The 9,512-nt window shown below is 47.0% G+C and overlaps 1 protein-coding gene across 1 annotated transcript; it reads right to left on the bottom strand.

Moving 5' to 3' along the window:
- Positions 1-4,550: 4,550 nt before the first annotated feature.
- PRR20G (proline rich 20G) lies at positions 4,551-8,885 on the bottom strand. The gene is made up of 3 exons (XM_055260002.2): positions 8,646-8,885; positions 8,081-8,139; positions 4,551-5,407 (listed from the first exon to the last, which is right to left on the bottom strand). Exons 2-3 carry the CDS (start codon positions 8,130-8,132, stop codon positions 4,827-4,829), a joined length of 633 nt encoding a protein of 210 aa, XP_055115977.2. The 5' UTR covers positions 8,133-8,139; positions 8,646-8,885; the 3' UTR covers positions 4,551-4,826.
- Positions 8,886-9,512: the final 627 nt, after the last annotated feature.

Raw genomic sequence — 9,512 nt, forward strand, 5'->3', positions numbered from 1 at the left:
CAGCCCCTCCTTTCTCCACAAGTGAGTAAACAGAGACATGCATTTTGGATACCTTAGCTTTGGATAAAAAGACTCAATATTGTAAAAATTTTTTACTTAAATTAAATGTTCAACAAACCCACTTCTATTCAAAATATTACTAAGTTTTGGATACCTGACAAAAATGGTTTGTGGTGGAATATTTTTAAAGCATTAACAGATGTTTATTTTCTTTGCAATTTATTTTACTCTGTTATGTTGGGGACTGCTATTTGCTACATCGCATCCATTCTCCACTTCTTCCTTAAGACAGACCCTGACATTACTTGGAACAGCAATGAGTTCAAAAATTTTGTTTCTTTTCCTCCCTTGCAGCCATGTAACAGTTTGGGCTGCTGAGCCAGAAGGGAAAGAGTACTACTGCTAGACTTTCAGGAAGGCTGCTCTAAGAAAGATGACTCAGAGGTTGCTTTTTTTCAGTTTTGGGGTTTTTTTCCCTCTACTTCCTGCTTCTTGGAGGTAGGACATGATGTCTGGAACTCTAGCAGCCATTTTGGACCATGAGGTGACTGTGAGACTAGAAGACACACCGTAGAATGGAGCACCAAGACGAAAGCCCCCAAAGCTGCCATATAAAACCTGGACTTCAAACCAGCAAGCTTCTTCCATGTGAGAGAGAAATAAGCTTAGGTTTTGTTTCAGCCAGTGTTATCTTTGTTTTCGGTTATGAGCCACTAAATGTGATTCCACTTGTTACCCCAGTCATTCTCCCAACTTCCTAGACCCATTAATAGCATCCTACAAGTGGTGCAAGATTATGACACGATTTTAAATTCAAAAGTGATTTATATGATTTTGTGATTCTGTGCTGCTGAGATATGTGCTTTTTTTAACTTGCAAAATATACTATTGAAATCTATAGTTAAAAAAAATGAGTCTTGAAATCCTAGTTTTTGCTTACCCAAATCCAAAGCCTCAAAGCACATTCTGGGGAGAAGGTTTTGCTACAGAGAAGAGGCATAAAAGGATCTTTGGCTATCTGGGCTGCACTCTACCCACTCTGCAGGACAAGATGAGCTCCTGTGAGCTGGAGGGAGGGAGACAGTCGGGGAGAAAGTGGGAGTGATCGGTGCAGGAGGGGGGCCTGGGACTTGCCCTCTGGCCAGAAGTGGATAGAAGTGGGAGGGAAATGACAGAGCAAAGAAAAGCAGGACAATGGGTCATGAGCTAGAATCCTGCCATCTTTGAGTAAAGAGTGGAGGTAAATGGGTTTTGGGGGGCATCTTGGCAAAGGACCCTGAGGCAGACAGTGGGGTCTCTACCCACCTGAGGGCAGGGGGTCATCCAAGTTCTCCTGGGCAGACTCGAGTCATCTGGAAGAAGATCAGAGGACCCAGAGTGCCATGAATAGAAGTAGAAAGACCTCTCAGCAGTGGATCTAGAATGCTGATGTCTCCCTAGGACTAGAAGAGCCTCCTGATGCCTGCATCTTGGCAAGTCCCTCCAAGAATGTAGGTGACCCCACAAAGAAAGAGGAGTGGGGGAGCACTGAGCTAGCAGTGACCCGTGAATTGGCCAAGTTTATCATGAACTGTGATCAAATCCTGAAACAACTGAGAGTGATATTGATGATTAGAAAATCATTTCCCACACTGCTGTCACTGCAAGGTGGACACCTGTGTGGCAGATGGGGCCCTCTGGCCCTCAGGTGGCAGGAGCAGAGCCCAGGCCAGGAGCCAGAAAACCAACCTAGGGAACGGGGCCAAAGGAAGAGGTCTGCTATGAGCTGTGGCTTGGCACACAGGCAGGCCAAAGACAGCCCAAGCCCTGCCAAAAGAGGAAGGTTGGAATGGGAAAAACACCTGCAGCACTTATGCATTTCTAACATGAGTTCCTACTAATTGATACACAAAAGATATAAAACCCAACAAAAAAATTGTGTAAAAAAGATATATTAGCAACTAACAGAAAAAGATACAAAAGTGGCAATAAATGCATACAAAGATACTAAACCTTATTAGTAGCCAAGAAAATTCAAATTAGAATGATAATGAGATAATATACTTTTATCTAAGAGATTGGCAAAAATTATAGAGTCCCAACATTTATTGCTGGGGAGATAGTGTGAGGAAGAGGTGCCCTTATCACTGCAGGTTGGAATTGGCATTGATGCCACCTAACTTGAATACAATTTCTTAGTATCTATAAAAATAAAATATGGCTCAACCCAGCAATCCCATTACTGGTATATACCCAAAGGGATATAAGTCATTCTATTATAAAGATACATGCATGCATATGTTCATTACAGCACTATTCACAATTGCAAGGACATGGAATCAACTTAAATGCCCATAAATGATAGACTGGATGAAGGAAATGTGGTAGACACCATGGAATACTATGAAGCCATGACAAAAAAATGAGATCATTTTCATGTGCATCCGTGTAAAGAGACCACCAAACAGGCTTTGTGTGAGCAATAAAGCTTTTAATCACCTGGGTGCAGGCGGGCTGAGTCTGAAAAGAGAGTCAGCAAAGGGTGGTGGATTATCATTAGTTCTTACAGGTTTTGGGATAGGCGGTGGAGTTAGGAGCAATGTTTTGGGGGCAGGGGTGGATCTCTCAAAGTACATTCTCAAGGGTAGGGAGAATTACAAAGAACCTTCTTAAGGGTGGGAGAGATTACAAAGTACCTTCTTAAGGGTGGGGGAGATTACAGAGTACCTTCTTAAGGGTGGGGGAGATTACAAAGTACATTGATCAGTTAGGGTGGGGCAGGAACAAATCACAATGGTGGAATGTAATCAGTTAAGGCTATCTTTACTTCTTTTGTGGATCTTCAGTTACTTCAGGCCATCTGGATGTATACGTGCAAGTCACAGGGGATGCGACGGCTTGGCTTGGGCTCAGGGGCCTGACAATCATGTCCTCTGGAGGGACACAGATGAAGCTGGAGGCCATTATCCTTGGCAAACTAACACAGGAACAGAATACCAAATACCACATATTCTCACTGATAAGTGGGAGCTAAATGATGAGAACACATGGATACATAGAGGGGAACAACATACACTGGGGTCTAATTTAACTTAACACTTCTTCCCTCCTCCACTCCCAAACATTTGATTGATCATAGAATTCTAGATTCAGAGTTACTTCCCTCTCGAAGCTCTAAGGATGTTGCACCATTGCTTTCCACAGTCATTGATACAGCCATGCAAAATCTACTGTAAGCCTAATTCTGCTTTCCATGCAGGTGTCAGCTCTCAGGCAGCTTTTGGAATGTTCTCTCTACCATACTTCATACTCCCAAAGGGTGTTATTCTTGTAGCCTGCTCAGGATTCACATCTTTCTTTCATCGGGAGAATTCATATAGCCATAATTTCCTCGTATTTTGCTGTCATCCAAATGTTCAGGCTCTCCATGTTAGATGACCTCTGGATCCTGTGGATGATGGATCCTGTGGGTCCTCAGGATGATGGATCCTGGGGGAGCTCCACATTGGATGACCTCTGGATCCTCAGGACGATGGATTGTGAGGGAGCTCTACGTCACATGACATGTGGATCCTCAGGATGACGAATCCCAGCAGAATTCCACATTAGATGACCTCTGGATACTCATGATGATGGATCCCAAGGGAGCTCCATGTTAGATGACCTCTGATCCTCAGGACGACAGATCGTGAGGTAGCTCCACGTCACATGATGTGTGGATCCGCAGATAACGGATCTCAGGGGAGCTCCATGATAGATGACCTCTGGATACTCAGGATGACGGTTCCCAGGGAATTCCACATTAGATGACTTCTCATCCTCAGGATGATGGATCCTGGGGGGAACTCCATGTTAGGTGACCTGTGGATCCTCAGGACAACAGATCTTGGGAGAGCTCCACGTTAGAAGCCTGTGGATCCTCAGGACAATGGATCCTGGGGGAGCTCCATGTTAAATGACCTGAGTAACCTCTGTATGATGGATCCCGGGGGAGCTTCATGTTAGATGACCTGTGGATCCTCAGGATGATGGATTGCAGGAGAGCTCCATTTTTGATGACCTGTGGATCCTCAGGATGATGGATCCTGGGAGAGCTCTATGTCAGATGGCCTGAGAATCCTCAGGATGATGGATCCTGGGAGAGCTCCATGTTAGATGACCTGTGGATCCTCAGGACAATGGATCCTGTAACAGATCCACATTACATGGCCTGTGGATCCTCAGGACAATGGATCCCAGAAGAACTCCACCTTACGTGACCTGTGGATCCTCAGGACAATGGATCCCGGAAGAATTCCATGTTACATGACATCTGATCCACAGGATGATGGATCCCTGGGGAGCTCCACGTTAGATCATCTGTGGATCCTCAGGACAATGGATCCCATGAGCTCCATGGATGACTGCTCTGTCACACTGTCCATCTCTCTCTTGCCCAAATATGTAGTTTTTATTCCTCAGTCCTAACTATTCTGTGATTCAAACCATCAACATAACTTTGGATTCCAACAACCTTGTTTTTCATCCCAAGTATCTTTAATTGGATTTTAATATAAGCACATTAAAAGGACTCAGAGAGCTGCTGGTTTATTTGAATAAGCATTGAGGAACTCCATGCATGTGTATCTTTGACAGAACATACAAAGCGGAGGCAAGAGGGGCATTGGAAGCAGATGGACGACTGTCAGGATCCTGGGAGGAGGACTTGGAGGCTATGAAAACACAAAGTAAGGGCTCTGACTGGGATGGGCAGGGAGGAGTGGAGCAGAAATGGGGCTAGAGTTTGAGGATAGGGGGAAAGACCAGGTGGAAGAAAAGGAGGCTGGCAGCAATATGTGTGACAGAGGTTAGTGTGCAAAGTCAAAGTGGGCAAGGAACACTGGCACCCTGTGCACGGAGGTGCCACTAGAGGTCTGCACGATGTGCAAAATAAATGAGCCACCCAGGGGCCTGAACCCGAGGCAGGGATAGAGGGCCAACATGGGCTGCCTGGCCACAGCCACAGGCCCAGGAGCAGGAAGTGGCTCCTGAAACCCCACCTCAGGCTGGGCTGCATAGGGGCCAGGGCCTTCCTGCACAATTCCAGGCATACGAGCTGCTTCAGTAAAAGAGAAGGCTGGGGTATGCCCGGCTTCTGGTCCCCCCTGGTGGCCTGGCTCTCCATGGTAATTCAGGAGGTATATGCCTGGCGCCACTCTCTGGCCCAGGACCCTGAGAAGCCCAGCCCCACTGCCGCGGCCTCGACCTGCCCGCCAGCTTCTTCCCCTGCGCCAGCTTCTTCCTGCAGGACGAGCTGGCTCTGCGTGAGCTGGGGGCTCCCATCTCATGGGTTTCACATAAGCAGTGGGTTTTGCCGGTTGGACTGGGTCTACAGGGTCTTCACAGTCCACACCAGAGCAGCCTGGCTCTGTAGGAGGCCCACCTGAAGCTAAAAGAGAAGCAGAGTATAAGGAGATGGAGTAGGGGCTGCCCAGGAAGCTTCAGGAAGGGAGGCCAGGAGAGGGGTTCAGGGAGGGCCCAGGAGAAACCGGGCAAACAGAGTGAGGGTCAGGAGATGCCTGCAGGGTGAGCCCTCAGGAGCACTCTGCCCAAGGGCCTAGCCTGGGCTCAGCACTTTCCATGAGCCTCTCAAGTCCTTGCAATGACCTTGTCAGTCAGATATTATGATCGCCATTTTACTAATAAGTAAATGAGTCTACAGTTCCCTACAGAGGATGAGTTTGAATAAAAATGACACACTGCCTGCCCTCACTGTGCTTAAACCTCAGTAGGAGAGACAAACAGAACACCTAAAAATGAATGATGCTAATGAGTGACCAGCTGGGAGGTGAAGGGTATCATAAGGGAGGTGGCTCCGGATCCAGAATGCTGGCGTTGTATTCCCAGGCAGCTTCACTTATCTGGGCATCAGTGGCCATTTTCATAAATTGGTATAATAACATGCCAACCCCTGGGTCCTTACAAGAACTGAGTTACTACAAGAGAAATGTTTAGATTACTATCAGATGCAAGTAAGCATCTTAACATGTATTGGGAAGGAGATGATCAGAAAGTCTTATTGGAGAATTTAACCTAAGCCAGGGATATCAAGGATGGGTGGGATTTAGCAAGGCAAAGGCGGGAGAGGATTAGTAGAGATAGCAGGGAGGGAGAGGATTCCAGGTGACAGGGGGGCCGGGGGTAGTTGCATGGCTTCCAGGAGGAAAAAAGCCTGGGGTAGCTATAGGCTAGTTTGGCAGGGAGGGGAGGCGTTCACACAGATACATGATTGAGCAATGGAACAGAACAGGAAGTCCAAAACTAGACAAACGTCTACAGAAATGTTATCAATGACAGAGTAGGCATTGAAGATCATCTGAAGATTCTTCCCTGGGAAACCTGTGTAGCCTAAGAAAAAGTCCCAAGAAACTGACATCTAAGGTTGCCCAATTTCATAGCCCAACCATATCTATTCTGTGGAACCCAATCAACAAGCCCCATCCACGAGCTTGGAGCTCGCAACAGCTTCTTCTGGGTCCCATTTTTAAACTATAAGCAGCAATCAGAGATCACCAAACATCAGAGGAAAGGTTCTAACACAAGAGACAGAACAATAACACAAGAAAAGCCAACTTGGAGGAAACAGTTTATGCCACAGATGAGACTTTCCAAAAACATCTATAATTAATATCCCCAGACAGATAGAAGGAATTATGCCCATGAATCAATTATAGGGTATTTTGAAAAGGAATATTCAGAAAAACCACAGCTTTTTGAAATTAAAATTATGAGAGCAGAAATGAAAATCTCCATGGAAATTTTGGAGGATAAAGTTGAGAAGATCTCCCAGAAAAGAGAGCAAAAATCCAAAATGATGGAAAGGAAGGAAGATAAAATATAAGAAAATTAGAAGTGTATTGTTACTGAGACACATCCCCATAAAGTTCCAGAGTGCTGGTGACAATGAAAGATCCTAAAATCTTCCAGAGAGGGAGAAAGAGAAAGGGAAGAAAGGCCATATGGAAAGGGTCAGGATTCAACATGTCTCAAAAATCAGACACCTCAAAAGCAGCAATTAAATCTAGAAGATTATAGAAAATGTCTTCAAAATTTCGAGGGAAATGGATTTCCCACCCAAAATTTAATATCCAACCAAAGTATCCCTTAGGAATTAGAATGAAGATGTTTGCAGACAAGCAAGATCTTAAATAATTTCCCTTCAAGGCATGCTTTATTGTAATGTGCCTATCAAACTAGACAAGATTAAAAGATTTAGGACAGTGTATAAAGGGAAATGTTTTCAAGAATAATTTGGCAATGCCCATCAAATTCCAATACCTCCAGAAAAGAACAAGGTGAGAGTACTGGTTTATCATACGTAGATCGAGACATAGTGTAAGGACTCACTCTTCCAAAGAGAAAAAGTAAAATGAGAAAGAAAAAGACACCAGATAAAGGAAATGGGATAAAATTCAAAAGAGGAAAAGGAATTTCCCAGATGATGTGGAAGGGAGATCCTGGAGTGGAAGCTGGGAGCTGACTCAGAGCAGCCAGTCCCGGTTGAAGCAGGCTATGAGAAAGTGAAACTGAGAGAACGCTTGATTGAGTTTGAATTTAAGCAATTGGGGAAGAATTGAGGGATAGACTCGTGATAAGTAAACACGTAATAACCCAGGAGAAGTATCAAGTCCTGGAAAACTCAAGTTATGCAAGGGGTGCAAAGTAATCCTAGTGTCCTACTGGCTCCTGGGCGGTTGGGGAGGGGCAGAGGGTGTGTGCCCTGAGATGGGTGTGGCTGGGTGAGTGGTGGTGGTGGTGGGAATCTGTGAACTACAGCTAAATACTCCACTACTCTAGCGGGAAGACGGTAAATAAAGTCTAAGCGGAAAAAGAAAGAGCAGTAGGGTACGCATGTTATTTAAACAATGAGAGGAAATGCTAGAAGCAATGGCTACCCAGGTGGAGGTGGTGGTTCCAAAGCTATGGGAGATTGAGAAGGAGCATGGGCTGCTGCATTTCATAACATGTCACATTTGCATATATAAGTTCTATAAGTCAATACCAAAGGTAAAGTAAAAATCTGGAAAAAATTAAAAAGAGAGTGGTAGGCGTTTGATGGTACCTTGATTTGGGGCCATGGAGAGAAGTCGTTTCGAGAGCCTTGGTTCCTCCATGAGGAATCTGCGGGAGGGGGTGGGGAGGAAAACGTGTCTGTCAGGGTGTTAAACCGCAGCTTAATTTCCCAAGCGTCATGCAGCGATGCGGACCCCACCTCACCCCCTCCTCCAGGGCCACTGCCGCTCGCGGGTCTCAGAGTATTTGCACTGAGCCTGCGGGGCGCAGCCAAAGGGCTCCTGTGAAGGTGGGAGTTGGGGTGGGGGGAGACTTCCACATTGTAAGGGATTTCCAAGTGGAGCCAGTAGCAAGCGGGGATTGGCCTAGAGGCAGCTTGATTAACTTATCCCAGTTTCTTCAGGCAAAACTGGTACCGGGGAAACTTAGGCCTCCTGGAGGAATGATCCCTCCTTAGCGGAAGAGAGAAAAAAGATGGAGGATGGGGAACGGCGTTGCGAAGAAGACAGCGGTGACAATGCATGCGGCCTCGGCCTTCTAGAGCACTGAGGATTCTGTCCCCACCTGTACCCACGCAAACTCTACCCACCCCTCAGGGACCCCCAGACACACACCTGATCTCCCTGCAGCTGGCTCTCTTCTATGAGGAGAGGCCTGAGGAGCTGGAGGCGTCCACGGGATCAAGGCTATGGCTCCGACGTCGCCTTCAAATGCGCCCCCTACCAGGCAGGCAGGCAGGAGGCAGCACCCAGCGGTCCTAGTTCGGAGCCCGGCAGAAAGCTGACTGACTGCTCGCGGTTACGAGCGCTCCCTCTTATAAGGCGGTGAGGCCATCACGTGATGGGAGTGGTCAGGGGCGGGGCCAGCTGGGGCAGGCCTGACTAGGCTTGGAAGGCCATTGGGCCAGTCCTTTGCCTGTCAAATAAACCCCACCAAGAAGCCCCTGTTCATAGATGTCAATGGTTGATTGATCAATCTAATCGTTGAGGAAAAAAAATTCATAATTACAATTAAGTGCCAGCAAAAGTGAGGTGTGGTGCCGTGAGAGTAGCGAATAGGAAGATTTGATTTAATTAGATCTGAGCATGGTGAAGGAAAGCGTGGAGGAGGGGAAGATATTTGTGCTGAAGTCTGGAATTTGGAATTTGAAATTAGTCCACGTGAACCTGGCTGGGAAGGGCAGGGAGGGAGGCAGGGGAGTGAAGAAGGGGCACTGAGGCCCGGACTGGAAGGGAGCCCAACCCATTCCGGGAATGGAGGGGGAGACCAGGCCCAGGCCCCGGGTGTGCGAGGTGGGAGCGGGGGCCGCAGGAGCTGGTCTTATTCCGGAAAACCACGGAACGGTGTCCTGAGTGGGTGAACATTTCGAAAACGGTCAGCCTAGCTGTGAAGGAGAGAACTCAGGGTGCCCAGGTTAACTCCGAGAGGCAAGGAGGCTACGCAGCCCTAGGGGCTGGGCACAGGATCGTGTTAGGCTAGGA

Source organism: Symphalangus syndactylus, chromosome 21, assembly GCF_028878055.3.
Source record: "Symphalangus syndactylus isolate Jambi chromosome 21, NHGRI_mSymSyn1-v2.1_pri, whole genome shotgun sequence".
NCBI lineage: Eukaryota > Metazoa > Chordata > Mammalia > Primates > Hylobatidae > Symphalangus > Symphalangus syndactylus.